Below are 21,868 nucleotides of genomic sequence, written 5' to 3' on the forward strand. Positions count from 1 at the left end.
CTGGGATACGATCATCATAAGATAAGGAATACATGGGAGGACACAATCCATTCGAATGAGCTCTTTGACCGGCAACCAGTGTGCCTCTCTTGGTTAGGGAGAAATATGCTAATTCCGTCGTCCTTCCGAGTCCCCCAGGCACTTTGCTGGATTTTGAGGTCTTGATTTTTTTAACCGGGAGAGAGCGAGACTTTTCTCCCACTCTCATGTATTTTAATGTGGTTTCTGAGCTTTGTGTTTCTTTTGGTTATGGAGACTGACAAACTCTATAGGCATCTTTTACATTGTGTCAGACAGCACCTCCAGTGCACTGGCACAGGGATGTCTTTCAGATTGCCCCAAGGTTTAAATACCTTCTCTGGGATAAACTACTGTTTCCCAGAGCAGTAAAGTGAAATTGACTACTTCCATTTGTAACTTTCTAGACCCAGCACACACTATCTTACAATAGGGTGCTGGACGGGTTACCTAGTATCCCCCTTGTCTAGCTTCTCATGTAACAATTTTATGTTACCCTTTCCTCACTGAATGGCTGGTGGCAGTGGTTTTGTTTTAACTACCGTGGTGTGCATTTACCGCAGGCTGTGTTCGCAGCTGCAGTAAAGCACCCAAGAGTGCCATTTTTGTCAAAATGGCCCTGGTCTTTTTTCACCATTTCTTGGTGGAAAGGTCCTTCTTAAGATTTACTCTGCGCGCCAAACCAGGTTTGGTCCCATTGTTCCCTTTGCCTTTGGCAGGGTTCACAAGTGAAGCCCGCCTCTGGCTCCAGGGTGTCTGGGGTGGGCAGGAAGTGAGGAAGGTGCCTGAAACTCCCTGGGCTTAGTCTACTAGGAGACCCAAAGGCACTCTGTAGTGATTTAGCAGCTGACTGGCAAGCAAGGGCAGCCACCCTGCTGGCCGATTGACAGCTAGGCTGGAATGAATGGCAGAGAACTGAATAAAAGGCAAGGCTTTTGGCTTGGAAGGCAGAGTCGACCATTGGACAAAGGAACCGAAGAACAACTTGAAGAGGACGCCTGCTGCAACTCCTGGACCGTTGGTTTGCCTGGTGAAGCCCTGCTGCTGTGCTGAAACTCCAAATTCGTATTGACAGAGAAGCCCCTGCAGACTCCTTCTCCCCTTGAGTTGGGAGGACCAATCAACTCCAAAGTAAGGCAACTGGACATCCTTCTCAGAGCTGGTTGAATTTCCACTAAGTTGCCGCTGGAAAATGTATAGCCAGGGAGAGGAACTCCAGATTGCGTGCATTGCTTTTAAGCTGGCAGAGCTTCAGGAAGATCCTCCAGACTACCAGGAAGCAGTACTGACAAAGCCTGATACCCCTCAACAGAGTGCGGGACCCCAGAAGCAAGGAAAGTCCAGCTCGATAGCTAGGAACCGCGGTGTTGCTATTTGCGATAGACTCAAGGAGCAGAAACACTGAACAGCCACCTATTTGAAGATTGCCGGTTGCGAGCATTGACTGTCCCAGTGCAGGAGACCCTGGAAGTCCTCTCTTGTCCCCACGACTGAGGCCCAGGAACAGTGAGATCTGCACAGGAACAAAAGTCATCTGCTGCATCTTTTCTTCAATTCAAAGGTACTGTACAAAGTCTAAGAGAACTTACCTCTTGCTGTAGAGTTGCTTGCATCTTCTACTACTCAAACACTATGCAAATACTTTTCTACTTACATACCAGAAGTGCTTCATCCTATATAAGACTTTTGCCCATTGACTTTGGCCTAGGGAATGACTCTGCTGTAGGGATCGTAAAAAGTACTTGCCTGCTTAAGAATATTTGTGATCTCTTGTTTTTCTAAGAACCCTTTCCTTTTGCCAACTTATAACCGCATTCTAAATGCCAACATTAAGATATTAATGCCATAAACACCCTAGCTATTGAAGTCACCTGAAGATGTAGGTTGCGTCTGTGGGCCATCCCAAAAGGGACTTTACTGGTTTAGAAACTAAGAGTGTACAGTATTGAAGTATATTTGTGTTTTACTATTTTATTGCCCCCTTCTGAAGAAGGCTTATTCTAATTGACTGATAAATTAATAATTGTTTATTCAAGAAACCTTGAGTGCAAGTGTTTATTTTAATATGTGTCACTGTGAATCTCTGTGCAACTCCCCAACAGCTCACATTGACCCCCCTCTTGAGATAAGCCTGGCTGCTTAACACGCTTATCAAAACTTTGTAGTACAAGCTTACACCAAAGGTTGGGTTTATTATACCTGTAGTCAGTTGTATTTAGTGTTCCCAGAGGGTACTGCATGCAAACTTTGCCTAACATTCTCCTACTCTGGGAGATGTGTTCCCTTTTGTGGATGCTCAGAGCTGCCCGGAGGGCGTCGTTTTGTGTGACTTGTAGCTTTATGTTTTTGGAGGAGGTGCCTAGAAAGAGGGCATTACAATAGTCCAGTTTGGTGCCTACTGTGGCCCTGGCAATGTTAAGGCAATTCTTGGTTGATAGGAATGGTTTGACAGCGTTGATAATTTTAGTGGCGAGTACAGCTGAAGAGGCAATGGCACTGACCTGGAGAGTCATGGACAGGGAGGAGTCGAGGAATACCCCTGGAGTTGTGACTGATGGCGATCAGTGTTTTGCCAATGTTCAAAGTAGATTATTGGGGGAACGTTTGAGGGTCTCTTTGGTGCCTGAGACAGACTGTTTGCTTCCATCCATGTCTGGATGGCTGCGTAGATGTTAGTTAAGGCTTTAGAGTCTTGTTCATAGGAGCCTGTAAGTGGGAGAAGGACTTGCGTATCGTCGGCATAGTTTGTATAAGCTATGCCGCGATGATCCAGGTCATTGAAGAGGGCGAGGGTGAACATGTTCTACAGGGTGGGTGCCGTGCATGAGCCCTGCAGGACTCCAGTGTATGGCGGTGGGAGAAGCACAGGCAGAGCCTGAGAATACCCTCATAAGTCTCCCTTTGAGGAAGGGCTCGATCCAAGCTGCAGCTTGAAGGGAGAAGTGGGCAGCATTTCTGAGTTGTTTGCAGAGGATATTATGGTTGACAAGATCAAAGGCAGCCAATAAATCTAGCGGAAGTAGTAGTGACGGTTTACCTTTGTCCATAACGTCGCCACGTTGTATTTTGATATCAAGTAAGGCGGGTTCTGTCCCATTGCTGAGCAGAATCCAGATTGCTTTTTGCCTAGGATGCTATTTTCTTCTAGGAATTGCTGGATTTGGGTATAGGTAACTTTGTCCAGGATTTTAAGCAGGAACGGGACGGTGGTGATTGGTCTGTAATTGTTGGTTATCTCAGGGTCTAATGAGGGTTTTTTCGAAAGGGGGCGGACCCAGACTTCTTTTAGACTGTCAGAGACCGAGTTGGATTTGAAAGAGGCATTGATGAAAGTTTTGAGGAAGGATGCAAGGGTTTCTACACAATCTTGGACCAGCTTGGCTGGACAAGCATCGCCTTTGCAATTGGAAGGTTTAATATCCCTCATGTCGATTATTTTGGACTCTGTTACTTCTCTGAACGAGAAATGTTAGTCTTCGGTGTTCCTACTTTCAGTGTGGGACGCTGATATGAAATGTTTAAAGAGGTTGTTGTGGCAAGCATGGAATTTCTTTGGCAGGAGTAACATTTTGTTAATTCAGGCTGTTTGTACACTGCTACACCAAGCTTCATCTTTGACTTCTTGTGAGTTGGTGACTGGTGTGGACAGTTCTTTAAAGATAGAAAAAGAGTTCTCTGGATTCAGAGGTGGCGTTGGTGATCCTATCATTGTAGGAGGATGATTTTGCTTTAACTATAGCTTGCTTGTATTGTTTGGCTAAGGTTTTATAGGCGATAAGCGTGGCATCCTGTGGAGATCCTTGCCATTTGCTCAGGGCTTTGTGTTTTAAGGTAAGCAATTCTTTCAGTTCTGAGGAGAACCATGAGTTGGAGTGTTATTTTCTTAGCTTTTTTTGTTCTCTAGCAGGGCGATGGTGCCCACTGCGGTTTTGAGCGTTGGTTGTAGATATTCACCAAGACTGAGGGGTCTGATGAAGATGGATGATTGAGCAGTGGAATGTCTATGAAGGGGAGAGTCTACGGTGCGCCCCTTGCAGTCGGTGGGGGTGAGGATTTTGTGGTGGAAATATTTCCTGTAGTGCTTTGGCCAGTGCTGGTTTGTCTTTCTGGTCATTGAGACAGATTGAAATTTCCTAAAAGAATAGATGAACAAGTTACTTCTTACCTTGTAACGTTCTTTCGACGGGATGTTCCTCCGACGTATTCCTCATCTTAGATATCTCCTTCCAGCTCTGTTGGCCTCGGAAAATGTTTTTCTCTAGAGGGCGCTGCGTGTCGACGTCCTCCGAGTTGATGTCCCTCGACAGCCGCCGTATCGACGTCAACGTCATCCTGCCTATAAAGGCCGTGCGCAGCGTCCGTTGCTCAGTTCCGTTTTGTAGCCCACAATAATACTTTCTGGACTAACTAATCACCCAGAAGGAGCGTAAGCTGCAACAACAAGGGAAGTAGAACTGCGGGGATGGATGGGAGGGTTGATGAGGAATACGTCGGAGGAACATCCCGTCGAAAGAACGTTACAAGGTAAGAAGTAACTTGTTCTTCGAAGGGATTGTGTCCTCTGACGTATTCCTCATCTTAGATAGGCTCCCATAGCAGTATTCTATTATCGGAGGAGGGAGTACTGACTTCACGCTGTCTTCTATTGATGAATAGAATGCAGTACAGCCCTTCCAAACCTAGTCTCTTGACTGGAGGAGGAATCCAAATTGTAAAAACGTGTAAAGGTATGGACAGACGACCATGTAGCGGCCGCACATATGTCTTTAACCGGCACGCCTCTTTTGAGGGCCGATGAAGCTGCAATACCTCTGGTCGAATGAGCCCTAAGGTTTTGAGGGGGCTCTTTCCCTGCCAGTTTATAACATTCCAGAATGGCTAGAATGATCCATCTGGAAACGGTCTGCTTAGTTATTGGTAACCCCAGCTTGTGACCTGCGTAACCTACAAACAGCTGGTCTGCCTGTCTTATCCTGGCTAGTCTACTGATGTAAAAACTTAAAGCCCTCCTAGGGTCTAGCCTGTGTAACCACTCTTCCTCTTTCCCCGGGTGAGGAGGAGGATAAAAAGATGGTAGGGTAATCTTCTGAGTGATATGGAATTCAGAAACCACCTTTGGGAGGAAATTAGGCTTCACTTGCAGGACAACTTTGTCTTTGTGAAATATTGTGTGAGGGGGTTTACAAGAAAGAGCTTGTAATTCGCTCACCCTTCTAGCAGATGTAAGTGCTATTAATAAAACAGTTTTAAGGGTAAGGAATCTTAACGAACAAGAATGGAGAGGTTCGAAAGGTGTACCCATCAGGAAAGTTAGTACTAAGTTTAAATCCCATAGGGGAATTTGGAATGGTCTTGGGGGATAAACATTGGTTAACCCCTTTAGAAACCGTATTACCAAGGGTAATTTGAAATAGGATGGTTCTTCCGCAGTACGCTTAAAGATGGATAGCGCTGCGAGATAGCCCTTAATGGTGCCAACTTGAAGGCCTGAATTTGCCAAATGTAGTAGGAAGGACAAAACCATTGGTGTACCACATGAAAAAGGGTCGATATTCTGTTCTCTACATCAGCTGCAAAATATGTTCCAACGGCAGCGGTATAAAGACTTTGTTGCTGGCCTCCTTGCCGAAAGCAACACCTCCATAACATCATCAGGGAGGTCCCAATCCTTGTACCTCAGCCTTTCAGAAGCCAAGCGTGAAGGTTGAGGGTTTTGATGTCTGGATGGAGAACCTGACCTCCCTTCTGTGAGAGTAGGTTCTCTCTGAGTGGAAGTCGAATTGGAGGGCAGATGGACAAGTCTAGAAGGTCCGGGTACCACGTTCTCCTGGCCCAATCCGGGACAATTAGGAACATGGTTCTCTGGAATCTTCTCAACCTCCTGATCATTTGAGGAATGACAGGGACCGGTGGGAACGCGTACAGAAGCGGAAACTCCCAGTCCACTATGAACGCGTCTCCCAGAGCTCTTCTCGAGGGGAAATTCCCTTGAGCAGAACAGGTCGCATTTCCTGTTTAGGCTGGTGGTGAACAGATCGACCTGAGGGGTTCCCCAAAGGGCGAAGATCTCTTGAAGGACTTCCTGAGCTAGCTCCCACTCGTGGGAGACTGTGTTATGCCTGCTCAGAGCGTCCGCTGTCAAGTTCTTCTCTCCGGCTAGGTGAACTGCCGATAGAGAGATTCCTTCTTGGATTGCCCAAAACCAGAGCTGCATCGCCTCTCTGCACAGGGGTAGTGATCCTACGCCTCCTCTTTTGTTGAGGTAATGCATGGCCACCGTGTTGTCCCTCATTATCAGGACGTTCTTCCCTTGTACAGCTGGCAGGAACGCCTTCAGCGCAAGTCTGATGGCTCTCAGCTCTAACAGGTTGATATGTAGTCTGGACTCCGATGGAGACCAACGACCGCTGATGGTCAAGTCGTTGGCGTGGGCTCCCCACCACGTGAGTGAGGCATCCGTGACTACTGTTATCTCTGGCCAGGGTTGCCAAAACTGTTCTCCTTTCAGAATGTTCTCCTGACAGGCCCACCACTGAAGGTCTCGAGCCACCCTGCCGGGAACCTGAAGAAGATCTGTCATTCTCCCTGAGAATTGTGACCACTGAGTCCTCAGTGCCCACTGGAGGGATCTCATTCTCAGGCGAGCCTCTGGCACTAGGAAAATGCAGGATGCCATGAGGCCTAGCAACCTCAAAAAGTCGAAGGCTGGGAGACGTTGGGCATGTTGGAACTTGGTAACCATCTGTAGAATATCTTGAGCCCTCACCTCTGGTGGCGAGGCTTTTCCCAGGGAAGTGTCCAGGATCGCTCCTATGAACTGGAGTCTCTGCGATGGTATCATTTGTGACTTCTTTAAATTGAGGGAGAAGCCCAGTCTGTGAAGGAAGTGGCACACGTGATTTAGCTGGATCTGAGCTTGTTCCGGAGAAACAGCCATGATCAACCAATCGTCCAGGTAGGGGTAGACGTGAATCCCTTCCCTCCTTAGACTTGCAGCCACTACCGACATTAACTTGGTGAAGACCCTCGGGCGGAGGTCAGCCCAAATGGCAGCACTCGAAATTGATAGTGAAAGTTGCCAATTGCGAACCTCAGGTATTTCCTGTGTTTGAGATGGATAGGCACATGGAAATAAGCGTCCTGAAGGTCCAGATACACCAACCAGTCCTGGAACTGAAGGGCCTGGAGGATCTGAGAAAGAGTGACCATCTTGAATTTGTCTTTTCTGAGGAATTTGTTCAATTCTCGCAAGTCCAAGATGGGTCTCAGTCCTCAGTCTTTCTTTGGAATGAGAAAGTAAGGGGAGTACCAGCCCTTGTTGTTCCTCTCCGCTACAGGTACCGGTTCTATGGCACCTTTCTCTAGCAGGTCCCAAATTTCCTGCAAGAGGAGCGGATCTGGAGCTTTCTGAGAGCTGATCCCCGGTGGATGACTCTGAGGTATACGTAGGAAAGGCAGGCAGTAACCTAGGGCAACTGTTTCCAATGCCCAAGCATCTGACGTGATAGCCTGCCATACCGCAGATGTTGAGTCAACCTGCCTCCTACAGGTGTCCTGTGAGGGAAGTCCTCAGAGTGGTTTTAGGGCGGCTGATGCAGATGCTGATGGTAAAGAGGTACCTGCTGTTGCTGCGGCTTTTGAATATCTACCCCGTCCACCTCGGGTAGTTCTTCTTTGTCCCCTTTGAGCCGGTCGTCCTCTACCTCTTCCGAATGCGGAATAGAAGCGAAAGGACTTGCCCCTCGCAGAGGTTCCTGTGGGACGAAAAGGAGTCCGACGGATTGCAGCTCCTAGGGATTTTGCTGCTGCTTTTGAAGTTTGCAGTTTCTCTAAACTGTCATCCGCCTTTTTCCCGAACAAAGAAGAGCCATCGAATGGCATGCTCAAGAGCCTGGCTTGCACATCTGGGGCAAAACCAGACTTTCTCAACCAAGCGAATCTCCTGGTTGATGTACTTGCCGCCATTGCTCTGCTGATACTGTCAGCCGAATCAATGCCCGTCTGGAGGGATTCGCACATAGCGTCTTTACCGTCCTGTATGATATTCAGGAACGCATCCCTTTCTTCTCCCTCCGGGATGCAGTCAGCCGCTGTAGAAGCACACTCCCAAAGTGTATGGCTGAACCTAGCAAGGGTGCAAGTAGCATTAACAGATTTTAACGCCATGCTACATGCTGAAAAGACTTTCTTTGCCATAGCATCATATTTTTTATCGTCCCTGTCCTGTGGGACGGTAGGATAAGCCGTCTTGACATCGGTAGAGGATGCTGCCTGTACCACCAGACTTTCTGGGGATGGGTGTTTAGACAAAAACTCTGGGTCTGTAGAAGATACCCTGTACTTTGTAGACAGTTTTTTATTTACTGCTGGTACTACATCTGGGGTTTCCCAGTTTGTCATGATCTTTCTCTGAAGAGCTTTATGAAAAGGCACCACAGGATCCTCCTGTGGGCCTTTGTCAAGAATATCCGTGAGGTCATCTTGTTGGAAAGATTGTGAAGGTGCAGACCACCCCATAAACTCTGTGATCCTGGCCATTAAGGCTCTATAGGGGGTTTCAGCATGCTCCCCCGGGTCTGGCTTAGCAAACTCCACCTCAGGGGAAGCGTCTAGCCCACTTGCCTCATGTAAGGAATCATGAAGATCCTTTAACCTGCGCTCTTCAGAGGAAAATTCCTCTCTAATTGGGGTTACAGGTCCCTGCAACACAAATGTGTCTTCCTGTTCAGACAATTCACCCTCTTCCAAAATTGAGGACATAGTTCTCAATTGTTCTGAACTCATAAAGGGAGTAAATCCCATTTCCAAGGCAGAGGGTGCCGAACTTGTCATTATCGGCCTCGAAAACGTCGATGTCGTCGACATCGAAGGCTTCGAGCGTGGCGTCGAAAACAAAGGCGGAGGCCTCGAAGACCTCGACAGAATTGGAATTCTACTCGATAATCTCGAAGCCATCGACGTCGAGGACTTGGGGATAGTCACTGGGTGTGTCGTAACCATGACTTTTCTTGGCGTCGATGCCGGTGTCGAAGCTGGCGTCGAGTCGACAGACCCATGTGTCGAAGGTCCCTTCGACAATGGCGTCGAAGACATAGACGGAACCCTCGTCGACGGCGTCGACGGAACCTTCGAGGAAGGTTTGGAGGTCATAGTCCTACTCAAGGGTTCGAGACGCGCACGAGAGGTTGCTTTGCCGGGTACTGCGACTCGCAGCGTTTTTGACCTTCGGTTCTTTCGACCAGAGCATCGCTCTCAGCAGTCGAGGGGGGTCGAGGCCGCTTTCTCGAAGACGCTCATCATATTTTTGCGGAATTCCTCCCATTCAGCCCGGGAACTATGTTTCGTGGGGCAAGGGATTCTTTTTGGCGAAACAGAGGAAGACGGAGAAGGGGATCTTCGACGTCTCCTCTTCGAGTGCTTCGATCTCGAGGAGTGATGAGACCCACTCCGAGACCTGGAGCGCGAATGGTGACGAGGAGACGAATGTCTCGACTTCGTCGACGAAGAAGAAGCTTTAAAAGTCTTACCTTTCTCCAGCTTCCCCCTACGCTCCTTCAGGGCCTTAGCTGTCATGGACATACAGTCCGCGCATTCCGAACAATGGTGTTCAGCTCCCAAACACCACAGACAAACCCTGAGGGTCAGTCAACGACATCTTTTTCCCACAATCTCGACATTTCTTGAAGCCGGATCGAGGAGTTGTCGGTTCCGACGAGGAAGCCTTCGAGTACGGATCGAATGACTCGAGGTAAATGGGATTAATCTAAGAACTGAGCAATGGTATTCCGAGGCACTGAGTAAGCGCGGAAAAACGGAACTGAGCAACGGACGCTGCGCGCGGCCTTTATAGGCAGGATGACGTCGATACGGCGGCTGTCGAGGGACATCGACTCTGAGGACGTCAACGCGCAGCGCCCTCTGGAAGGAGATATCTAAGATGAGGAATACGTTGGAGGACACAATCCCTTCGAAATGGAGGTTTTCAAATTTCGCCAATTAGATGGATATGGTTGTTGTGAAAGTCTGCCATAGGTCCTGGAGGGCAGTATGCTATGTGAATAGCAATAGTGGTGTTGGGAGAGATGGTGATCTTGACTGTGAGGGAGTCTAAGTTCTCACCGAGGTGTGAAGTGGTTTGTCTTGCTGCTAGGCTCTCTTACTATAAGGGCTACTACCCCACCTCTGGTAGAAGGTCTGTCTTGCCCGAAGATGGTGTAGCCTGGAGGGAGGGCTAGAGAAAGGGCCGGCCCTGAGGCGTGGAGCCAAGTCACCGTGATAGCTAAGGTATCAAGGTCAAGATGGGTGAGGAGGTCTTAAATCTCGGTGGTGTGTGCCGGGAGGGATCTGGCATTGATCAGGGCACATTGCAGTGGTGCCATATTGAGGTTGTTATAGCCTTTGTTAGACTGTGTGGTGGCGTTTGCTTTGGTAGACTCGGGTGCCTGAATGAAACCAGTCCTAACTGGCTGGCTGGCTGTCCTGAAAGGACAACCACCATGCTGTGTGACAGCCTAGACTGTGCATGAATGGGAGAAACCTGCTTAAAAGGCAAGGTTTTTGTGACTACAGGCAGAGTTGACCACTGGAAGAAACAATCGAAGAAACCGTGAACAAAGTCTGCTGCAACCCCCCGGACCTTGAACTGAAGCCCTACGGACCTTTTTTTCACCTCGACAGAGAAGCTCGGGACAGAACGACTTCTTCCCTATAGTTAGTGGGACCAACTAATCCCGAGTCGAACTCCTCTTGTGCACCATCACAGACTTGCTGTGCCTCTGCGTTGCTGCAGAAGCCCAATGCCAGGGGTCGAGTGTCCATCGTCAAGTGCAACAAATGCCGCGGAACAAATCCGCCTAAAAGCCCCAGGAGCCTCCCAAGGACCCTCCAGAAATAAGACCTCCAGATCCAGAGTCCCCTCACCAGAATGCCGGACAAAGGGGGAGCACGAAAAGTCACACCGATGTCCATTGTTCTGCATCAGTGCTGTTTGCTAAGCGCTGAAACCGCAAAGTGCCGCTGACCTGAAAACAGCCCATAGCTGCCAACGATCCGGAGTACTGCAGCAGGAGCCCTCCACACGTCCTCCCTCTTGTCCCCACGACAGAGGCTCAGGAACCAGGGCCTGCTTGGCTGTAGCAAGATGAAATCCAGCTGGACTTTCTTCTAACCAAAGGGTACTTTTTCAGGATTGGGGTACTTAACTTCCCGCCTTAAATTGTGTGGTCTCACTTGAGACTTTCTCCTGCTTAACTTTGAGTTGATGTCAACTCGCTTTGCACAGGCTTAACAGCTTGTGCACCTACCAGTGATTTTCCTGAACTTTCTAACTTTGTGCAAGACTTATCCGAGAAGTGCATCAAAATCAGACTTCGTCCGAATGACTTTGGCTGTCCTGGCTTCCTAAATGCACCCTTCTAAATCCATTGACTTTGATATTGCTTGCCCCTCATAGGTTGTAGCTTGTTGTATACTGTTGCTGCTGGGATAGGATTATCTAGACTTCATTGGATGATTCAGTTGTCCTCACATGTTCTGAGAAACTGTTCCAACCTTTTAATTCCCTCAACCCTTCCTTTCTGCAACTCAGATTTTACAAAAGTATTGGTGTGATATATAAATGCAAATACTATCCTTGTGATTGAAGTCACCTCAGGGTGTAGGAAAAGTGTATGAAGCATATTCAAAGATTAACCGCTAGCTTTACTAATTCTGAAAAGTAATATCAAAGTTTACTTAAATTGTTACAATTTTCTTTTTAAAGAATGCTTTTTAAAACTGATGTTCAATAAATAACTATTTATAACCGAAACCTTGAATATAAATAAGTTACTTGGCTACTTGCATTTACTGATTTCATCTGCGCAGCTCACATTTACCCCTTTTGAGATTGTCCTAGCTGCTCAGCCGCACTACCACCTTGCGTAGTACAGACCTATACCAAAAGGTAGGGTTACCGAATACCAAGGGGATAAGTCTTGTATAAGCTCACACAGCGTGACTGCAACAATTCTTATGTAACAGTTTCACGGATGTCAGTGGAAGGAAAGTTGCAAAAATAAAAATATTTCCTGTCAGAGGGTCATTTCAAAAGATCTTAAAGGCCTTATGGATCAGGAGGCCCACTGCCTCGAAGTACCTACATTTTGTACACCTTACTCTCGAAAAACATCTTTTTCATCATCAGTTACCAGCAGGCAAGCACTACAGTGCACTGCAGGATCGTTGTGCCTTCTACACACTACAGTGAACATTTTCAGGAAATAAAAAAAAAGCAACTTTATTTTAGCTCTCCTCACCCCACCCATGCAGGAACAACAACATATATTAAAGGCAGGGTCAAAGCTATATCGATTGTTAAGATGCATCAGGATACTTACGGCGCCCCCTGCCTGGGGGGATAGCAGCACAGTGGTGCTTGATGTCTAGAGCACAAGCAGTGTGAAGTACTGGGTCTACAAAGATATCAGCCTTGCTCTCCTTAAGCATGTTCAGCACTTCCTGCATGGCGCAGTAGGGAGAAAAGGACAGTGAAAGATTGATCAACAGAAGTAAAATTCACTACACACAAACTGTAGTAAAATATGGATCCAGACATGCATGGAAAGACTTCTAGCAGAATACATTCACTGTAGCAAAATCACTGTTCAACTTAAAATGCAGACCTAGACTCTTAACCTTGGTAATGGAAAGGCGTATAGAAGTAAAGTACGCCACATTAACTGTAGATGTAAGCAGCATTTTTGCTAACAAGTGGATGGGAATTGCACAGATAAAGGGGAAAAAATGCAATAGATGTAGAGCAACAAACTGACATCTATTGATTTGGAAAGGGCAATGCTCCCCCAATGAGGAAGTCTGAGTGTCTTTGGCTATGCAGTTAACTAGATCACTGAACAAAAACCAGCTAGAGAAACTAACAGACCTTAAAAACACAGTGGCATGGATTAGGGTACCTTTTTGCACATGTCATTTTTGACTTTTAGTAGGTTCATTTTAAGACACTCTTCCACCTGCCCAGTCTGCTCCTGTGCTGCTGCCTCTTCCGGACATAGTTTTGTGATCTATTAAAAAAGGTAAATGCTTTAATTATTATTTTGTACTACATTGCAAACTTGTAGTCTCTCCTAGTTTACAGACTAGAAGTGTAAGGCCTGCTGTGAAACAGTTATTAGAACAAGCAAAAGGCTGCAAAAGGAGTTCACAATCACCCTACATAGTGCAGACTTTGAACATCTAACCTGTTCTCGTCATTCCATTCAAACCAAACTCTCCAACAGATCAGCTTCTCCTACAATAAAACACCACCATCTTTTTTTCCCACACAACCCTCTGGCGGGGGCTACAACATGCAAGGAAAGACTTTGCAATAGGAGACAGGGTGGTAGATGTAGCCCAACTTGGGAGGGAGGCGGATAATTAATCCGACAATCCACGCAGTTAACTAAAGAGAAAACACATAGGAAACCACCCTAAACACAGTACAGGGCCCAAAACACAAACACGTAAAATAGTAATTTCTAACCCTCTGGGACACAGCAACATAAATGCTACAAATGCAAAAATTAAGTATTTTTTATTGCATTTCTTTTTTTGCAGTGCTTTCGCCAAAGCGCCGAGGCAGTACAACATGCCATGCAAAGAACAGAGGTCGGGAGAATGAAGTGATCAGTTGTTATAAAGAACAGATACAAGGTTTGTTTGAAAAATGTGTGAAGGAAAAAAAGGAATGGACACGTTCCAGTGCTTAGGAGCAAAATGAGAAAAGGAACATAAAGTAGAGGGTGCACATGGGAGTACAGGAACAGAAAGCAGCAACTGATTATGGGAGTGTAGCACAAAACTGGGAGAGTAAGGCAATATCAGTGAGTACATTTAAAGAGGTGCAGGACCATGGACCCACTTAAAAATGATAGAAGGGAAATGGAGAAGACGATATTCAAAGGGAAGTATAAGACATCATGGAAAGCAGAGAAAGAAATAGAATAACGTGAAGGAGAGCTGGGGGTCGCATAACTAGTTAATAGCACAGAGGGAAGGAAAGCTTTAATGCTTTAAAACGTGTACCAAGACCACCAAACGTTAGAATACAGACTGAGCACCACACTATACACTTCTAGAAAAATATAAACTGTAATGATTTACTGTTAAATACAATGTGACAAGGCATTTCAGATACAGAGTGGAAAGAAAGATTTAAAATTCACAAATTACGGCAGTGGAACTCATGTTAAGATGGATTTCTAGAATCTGACCTGGACGACAGATTTTAGGAGGCCACCCTAGTTATGAAGAACAGGGAGCTCTGAGAGGTTAGCCAAAACCCAATCAAGGTATGTGGATGACTAGTCAAGGCTTATTCTCAGGAGCGGATGAGTGGCCGCCAATGAGTACGCACAGTATGGCACACTAATTCAATTGAGACATTAAGTATAAAACAGTTTAGTATTGCACACAACTATGATAAAAAATGCATGCATTCACCATAGGTTCATAAATGCATTAAAGGTCGCTTATTCAACAGGTAAGTAGATTAAATGCAACAAAATGATGGAACTAGGTCACACCTTAATTCCCTAACTTAACCAGTCCAAACCTAAAGAAGAATGGGCTATGTGCCCAAAGTCGCAAGAGCCACAATGTTTCTCCTCTGAAGGGTGTCTCTGCAGGAAAGGTGCAATTCACTTGTGTTGGTGGTAGTTCAAAGTAGTTATTCAACAATTTTACTAAGGCAACTAAAGGTGTTCTTATATTTGAAATTACTCTACCCAGGTTCAACGACCAAAAGGTGAGTGGGTAGAATTCAGAGGTACTTATTCTCAATGTTATCCTATAGTGGAACAGGGGTGGTGGGTGGGGTGGCAGGGGGGTAGGGAAGACACTGATTGGAATGGAAAGCAATCTCGCCCCACCGGCCCCGACTCAGATTTTTCCAGATGTCCTTGTGGATCGTCAGGGGGCTTGGTATCTTGGATTTTGGCAGGTTGTGCTCAGGAGTTGCAGGTTTGTGGATTCTTCTGGTCGGGTGCAACTGCAAGATGCACCCTAAGACGATGAAGTGTGTTAGGGAGATTTATCATTTTTATGCTTCATCCCCTCTCCTAGTGAGACCCTGAGCACTTTTTGCTAGACTTATCGACCTTTTTCATTAATCCTGAATGAGTGGAGCCTTTGTCCACTCATTCATTCTTGTGGGCCGTCTCTTTTGGAACTCTATTCTTTGTATTTTACCTGTACTATGGAGTCTATTTTCCCCATAACTCTTAAAGGAATCTGTATTTTACTATTGCAGCACGCAGCTTCTTATGCAGTGTGTTGCTGGGGACGCTTAGGGTCCTCCTTTGAGATTTTCTTTATCCTAGAATAACTACAGTTGTTAAGGATTAGTATCTCTCCGAAAAACGTTATCGTCTGAGAGATTGGTTCAGACACCACCTTAAGTGGAGTGCCAAAGGAATACCTTGTAACCCCCCCTTTCTCTCTGCTTTTGTGACGTTTTAGCCACAATCTCCTAGTTATGGCTGTTAGGGAGAATTCTCAGAAATGTGCCAATTCCCTCCACCTTAAAGACCACCAGCAACTTTGCTGAATTTTGAGGACTTGATTTTTTTTACCTGGAGAGAGTGGGAATCTTTTTCCCACTCTCATATTTTAATGTGATTTCTTGTGGTTATGGAGCCTGAAACTCTATAGACATTTTACATTGTGTCACACAGCACCTTCAGTGCACTGGCACAGGGAAGTCTTTCACATTTCCCAAAGGTTTAAATACCTTCTCTGGGATAAACTGTTTCCCAGAGCAGTGAAGTGAAATGGACTACTTACATTTGTAACTTTTTAGATCCAGCACACACTATTTTACAATAGGGTGCTTGAGGGTTACCTAGTTTCCCCTTTATCTAGTTTCTCATGTAACATTTTTGTTACCCTTTCCTCACTGAATGGCTGATGGCAGTGGTTTAATTTTAACTACTGTGGTGTGCATTTAATGCGGGCTGTGTTCGCAGCTGCAGTAAAGCACCCAAGAGTGCCATTCTTGTCAAAATGGCCCCAAGTCTTCTTTTGTCGCCATTTCTGTGTGTAAAGGTCCTTATTGAGATTTACTCTGCGCGCCAAACAAGGTTTGGTCCCTTTGTTTACTTTGCCTTTGGCAAGATTCACGAGTGAAGCCTGCCTCTGGCTACAGGGTGTCTGGGGCGGGCAGGAAGTGAAGGAGGTGCCCGAAACTCCCTGTGCTTAGTCTCCTAGGAGACCCAAATGCACTCTAATGATTGGCCGTCTGATTGTCTGGCAATGCCAGCCACCCTGCTGGGTGACCGACAGCTAGAATGAATGGGAGAGAACTGAATAAAAAAAGGCAAGGCTTTTGGCTTGGAAGGCAGAGTCGACCACTGGACGAAGTCACCGAAGAAGAACTTCCGCCTGCTGCAACTCCTGGACCGTTAGTTTGCCCGGTGAAGCCCTGCTGCTGTGCTGAAACTCCAAATTCGTATTGACAGAGAAGCCCTTACAAGGACAACTTCTCCCCTTAATTTGGTGGGACCAATTAATTCCAAAGTTAGCCACCTGGACATTTTCTCAGAGCTGGTTGCCTTTACACAGAGTTGCTGCTTGACATGACAGTTTTTATGAAGTAAGGGCTTAGTAAAACCATTCAACTGAGGCAGTACAATACTCCACTCTTAGTATAAGGCTGTACCTCCTGAGTTCATGGTAGCATAGACAGAGCAGCTAGGCTAATCTTAGAGGGAGAGGGCTGTAGAATCATTACAAATGAAATTGCAATACAATGATCCAAATAAACACTGAAACTTTGTATTGTAAAAATAAGGGATTTAAATACAAGTAGGCCCAGATAGATCTGGGGGTAAGCAAGCACTAAAACATATGAAATCACAATATAAAAACAACAATATACTTGAAAGTACACAGACCCAAGTATAGATCTTATTTGAAGTACCCAACAGTAGTGCTAGGGAAGTTAAAACCTTTTCATACATTCAGTATAAGTCAAGCCTATTCTTGGGGAGTCAAAACCAATGTTTACTTTTTACAATTACATTCAGTAATGCAAGGGCAGTAGACCCTTCCAGTTGTATAATGATTCTCAGTACAAATCACCAAGTCAACTAGACAATATACGTTTGATGAATAGTGGAACACTTATTCTAGGTGCAGTAAAAACCTCTCACTACTCGTGTGATAAAACAGTTATACTAGGTGAGTAAAACCTAAGGATGTAATATACAATTACAGGTGCTTTTGAAATCAGGGAACCCCAGATTGAGGTAAGCAGTAACTCTTGTAACTTATTTTTGGATGGCACACAGCTAACACAAGGTAAGTAAAAACCACATACTTTAACCTCACAATGAAGGGAAAAGTAAAACCCAATGTCACTTTACTGAATGACTCGAAGTTATTCTAGGTAGGCAACAACCTAATACAGACTTATTGAGGGCAAGCTAGCAGCAAGTCAGGGGAAGCGAGACCCAGTTGGGGGACACTCATACAATTATCCTCAAAGGACTAATCTGGTGATACCAACACTTTACTTTTGGGAAGAGGCACAACCTAATCACAGGAGAGTAAAATACCTTCACATCTACTTTCTATTAGACTGGCAAAACAGTTGCTAAGGAAGAAAAGATGTTAACACTACTTTTAAGAGTAGCGCATCACACATTCAAGATCACTAAGAACTTTTGTAACTGTTCAACCTTAGAATTACAGTTACCAACCAACTCTTTACAAGTATGTAACTTTTAAACACTTATTTTCTTTTCTAGGTAGAAGGCCATTTCCTTTAAAAGTCTTTCCTTTATTCTTGGAACATGAGTGTTCTCAGTGGCAGAAGGGGGGGTCACTAGGACTAGTGACCAACAGGCAGTGTCAGAATAGGTTCTTTAGTAGAGAAAGTCAGAGTTCCTTAGGAAAACTGGGCAAACAGGTGAATACTTAGAGTTAGAAGAGGGTCCAGGGGCTTCGTGGAAGACACCCTAGCAGGATTCTAGCAGTGGGACAGGGTGCACTGGATGAGAGGCCTCACCATCATAGAAAACACCACACAGCTACACAGAAATCCTAACAGGCTTAAGGTAACTACATACCCAAGCCAACATAGTACTTCTGCATTGAAGATTTTGCAGAAGGAGAACTTCAGGGTCTGCAGCCAAATACCCGGTCAGTGGATTCCTTTTCATGGTGACTGAAAACAAGACCTCAGAAGGAACTTTGCAGCAGGGATCGATGAAGGCTCTAGGCAAGGTTTCCCTCACGGTTGAACACAGTTCAGCGGATTTGGCGCCTTTTCAAGGAGCACAGAAGACCGCAGTTGAATTTTCAGACTCAATTCGTGTCTCTGGAGATCCACCAGGATGCCACAAAGTTTCAGCGAGATTCGGAAGACTGCACTGCACAGTGACTCGAGGTCCCAGGGTATTGCAGCAACGCAAGGTCGCAGCAACGCGTTGGATGGCTCAAAATGTAGGTCTTCTTGAGTCTAGTGGGTCTCACCAGGCTCTGGGTCGGGGTCGTCGTTTTCGGAATCCTCAGGTCGATTGGAAGGAAGGTCTACAGCAGGCTTCGGTTCGACAGCAGGATGTTTGGTCGCTGGAAATCGTCTCAGCCGCTTTTCCTTCATCTTCCTCTTCGGTTTCGGTTCCAGTGGTCAACTTTTCTTCAGCTTCCAGGTGTGTACTATTTATCAAGAATTACAGCACAACCTCAGCATTCACAAGGGGTGGTCTGGTTGTCCAATCAAGACAGCCAGCCCCCCACTGGGATCTGTCCCCATTCAAGCCAGGTGTAAGACAAAGGGCTGTGGATCTTTGGACTCCTCCCTCACTTCCTGCTCTCACAGACAGACTAGAGCCTGGGCGGGGTGTCCAGGGGACTCCCGCCGAAGATAAAAATCACATAAAGGAACTTCCTCCCTTGGACGTCAGGGGAAGGAACAAGAAGCCACAAGAAACACTAAAATGGTGAAAAAAAGACAGGGGCCATTTTGGTAAAAATGGCCACAGTTGGGTCCCTTTACTGAAGCTGTGAACACCGACCACGGTAAAGGTGCAACAAATTAATACAAGGTATCACTGCCACCAGCCATTGAAGGGAAGCTCGTCACTAACAGAATTGTTACAGTTTTAGTGTCAAAGGGGATACATTGCATCTCCCCAGCACTCCACATACGGTGGGATGTGCTGGTTTCACTAAATAAAATGTAAAAGGGATCCAAAGATCCTTTCTACCCTTGGGAACTGTAGTTCACTCAAGGTTAGCACAGGAAAGTTAAAAGGGGAGCCCCTACGGCAACCCAGCAACAACAGGCACTTATTGCCAATAAGTTGTTCAAGAGGATAACTTTAAAAAGAAACTATGGAGAGTCTTAAAAATGACACCCATAAAACAAGTTCAAGATTATGTGAGTGTGGAAAAAGGTTCCCACTCACTGAGCTATTAAGGAATAATATCCCACTAATAAAGCGAAAAGGTCTGGGGTTGACCCAGGTCAGGAAGATTTACCAGTTCTATGCAAATATTACCCAACACTGCTGGAAACCGAATAGCAAGGGAGAGGAACAGCAGATTGTGTGCGTTGCTTTTAAGTTGGCCAAGAGCTCCAGGAAGATCCTCCAGACTTCCAGGAAGCAGGACTGACCGCGCCTGAGCCCCCTCAACAGAGAGCAGGACCCCAGACTCAAGGAAAATCCATCTCGACAGCCAGGAACCGTGGTGTTGCTATTTGCGGTAGCACAAGGAGCTGAAACACTGAAGTGCCACTTTTTGGAAAGATTGCCGTTACAAGCGGTGACCGTCCCATTGCATTGCAGGAGTCCCCAGGAGTCCTCCCCTCTTGTACCCACGACTGAGGCCCATGAACAGAGAGATCTGCATAGCTGCACAGGAACAAGAGTCATCTGCTGCCCTTTTTCTTCAATCCAAAGGTACTGCAAAGTCTGAGAGAACATGTCTTGTCGTAGAGTTGCTTGCATCTTCTACTACTCAAGTCTAAACAGCTTGTGGCCCTACATTGAGGATTCTTTTTGTCAAAGACTTCTAAAACATTGTGCAAAGACTTTACCTACTTGCCTAGCAGACATGCTTCAGCCCATACAAGCCCATATAAGCCCATATAAGACTTTTGCCCATTGACTTTGGCTTAACCGGGTATAATTGAATGACTGCTTAGTGGATCTAACTTACTGCTTAAGAATATTTGTGATCCCTCGTTTGTTCTAACCACCTTTTCCTTCAACCAATTTCTAAAAGTATTCTAAATGCAACTGTAATTAAGATATTAATGTCCCCAGCACCCTAGCTATTGAAGTCACCTGAGGGTGCTCGTTGTGACTGTGGGCCATCCCAAAAGGGTCTCACCAATTTCAGAATATTAAGAGTGTGTTTTGAAGTGTGTGTGTGTGCGTTGCTTTTATATTGCTCCCTTCTGAAGGAGGCTTACTCTGACTGATAAATACATTGTTTATTCAAGAAAAAATGAATGTTTATTTCAATACTAGTCACTGTGAATCTAACTCCCTTACAGCTCACACTGAACCTTCTTGAGATAAGCCTGGCTGCTAAGCCACACTACCAACCTGTGTAGTACAGACTTATACCAAGGGTTGGGTTCCTATTGCCAGGGGTGCAGGGTTGTTGCAGTGCACCCAAAAGGTACTGCAATACAATCCGGCCTAACAATGGCTGGTGGCAGTGGATGTGGTCTACCAACTATTGTGTAAGGAACAAGTTACTTGCCCGTAACTTCTCCAGAATGGGTTTGGCATGGATTCACATGCTCCTGAATATTCCCCGTCAGGCTGGGAATCCTTGGTAAAGAAAAAAATCAGTTTCACTTCGGAACTGTCTTTCTCCTAGCAACCAATCACTGGTCTCTGGGTCATACTGCCCCCCAGCCAATGACTGCCTTCTACCTAAGGCCCTTTGGCAGCCATCTTCAGATTTGGTAACACGTAAAGTGGCAGTAGGACCAAGAGAAGAGCCACAGAGGGGTAGGTGGGAGGGTTTGCATGTGAATCCATGCCAGACCCATGCTGCAGAACAATGGTTACAGCAAGTAACTTGTTCCTTCTGCAGCATGGGATCTGGTATGAATAAAGAATATATAGTAGTACACATGCACAACCACAGGAGGTGGCAATGCTCAACATTAAGCATCTCAACATTAAGCATCTCTTACCTCCTCACCAGGCTCACCTTCAAGCGAACAGGTTGCGCAGCACTGCTTGGCAGACTCTGGACTCCTCCATGGAATCCCCGTCGACGCAGTAGAACTTCGTGAAGGTGTGCATGGACCTCCACGTAGCAGCCCTGCAGATGTCAAGCAGGGGCACACCAGACAGGAATGCCGTAGTTGCAGCTATCGCTCTGGTCGAGTGGGCTCTCGGACGACGATCGGTTTGTCAACCAGTGACAATGGGTAATGCAGCTGGATAGCCGCCTGGAAATGGAAGCCTTGGATAGGGCCTTCCCATGATTCACAGAGCCAAAGTTCACAAAAAGTTGCGACTTCTTCCGATAACTCTTTGTGCGGTCCACATAGAACTTCAGCACTCTAGCCACATCCAGTGAGTGCAAAGTCCTCTCAGCCGGCAACAAAGGTGTCAGGAAGAATACATGTAACACCAAGGGCTCGTCTAGATGAAAGATTGACGGCACCTTGGACATGAAAGAGGGGTGCCCCGCAGCACCACCCTAGTCTCATGGAATGTCAAATAAGGTGATTTACAAGCGAGGGTCAGGATCTCTCCCACTCGTGTGGAGGTGATGGCCACAAGGAAAGCTGTTTTCCATGACAAAAACCTCAGTGGCGCCAAATGCATTGGCTCGAAAG

General features: G+C 46.2%; 1 protein-coding gene across 2 annotated transcripts in view; it reads right to left on the reverse strand.

The window, feature by feature from the left end:
• The window catches only part of GLG1 (golgi glycoprotein 1), a 1,453,447-nt gene that overhangs the window by 169,848 nt on the left and 1,261,731 nt on the right, over nt 1–21,868 (reverse strand). For both annotated transcript variants that reach the window (XM_069655141.1, XM_069655148.1), the window contains exons 23-24: nt 12,972–13,079; nt 12,396–12,516 (exon numbers count right to left, since the gene is read on the reverse strand). In XM_069655141.1, the coding sequence (XP_069511242.1) occupies nt 12,396–12,516; nt 12,972–13,079 (229 nt within the window). The remainder of the gene's footprint in view (nt 1–12,395; nt 12,517–12,971; nt 13,080–21,868) is intronic.

The sequence above is a fragment of the Ambystoma mexicanum genome, chromosome 1p (genome assembly GCF_040938575.1).
Source record: "Ambystoma mexicanum isolate Mex_15411 chromosome 1p, UKY_AmexF1_1, whole genome shotgun sequence".
Taxonomy (NCBI): domain Eukaryota; kingdom Metazoa; phylum Chordata; class Amphibia; order Caudata; family Ambystomatidae; genus Ambystoma; species Ambystoma mexicanum.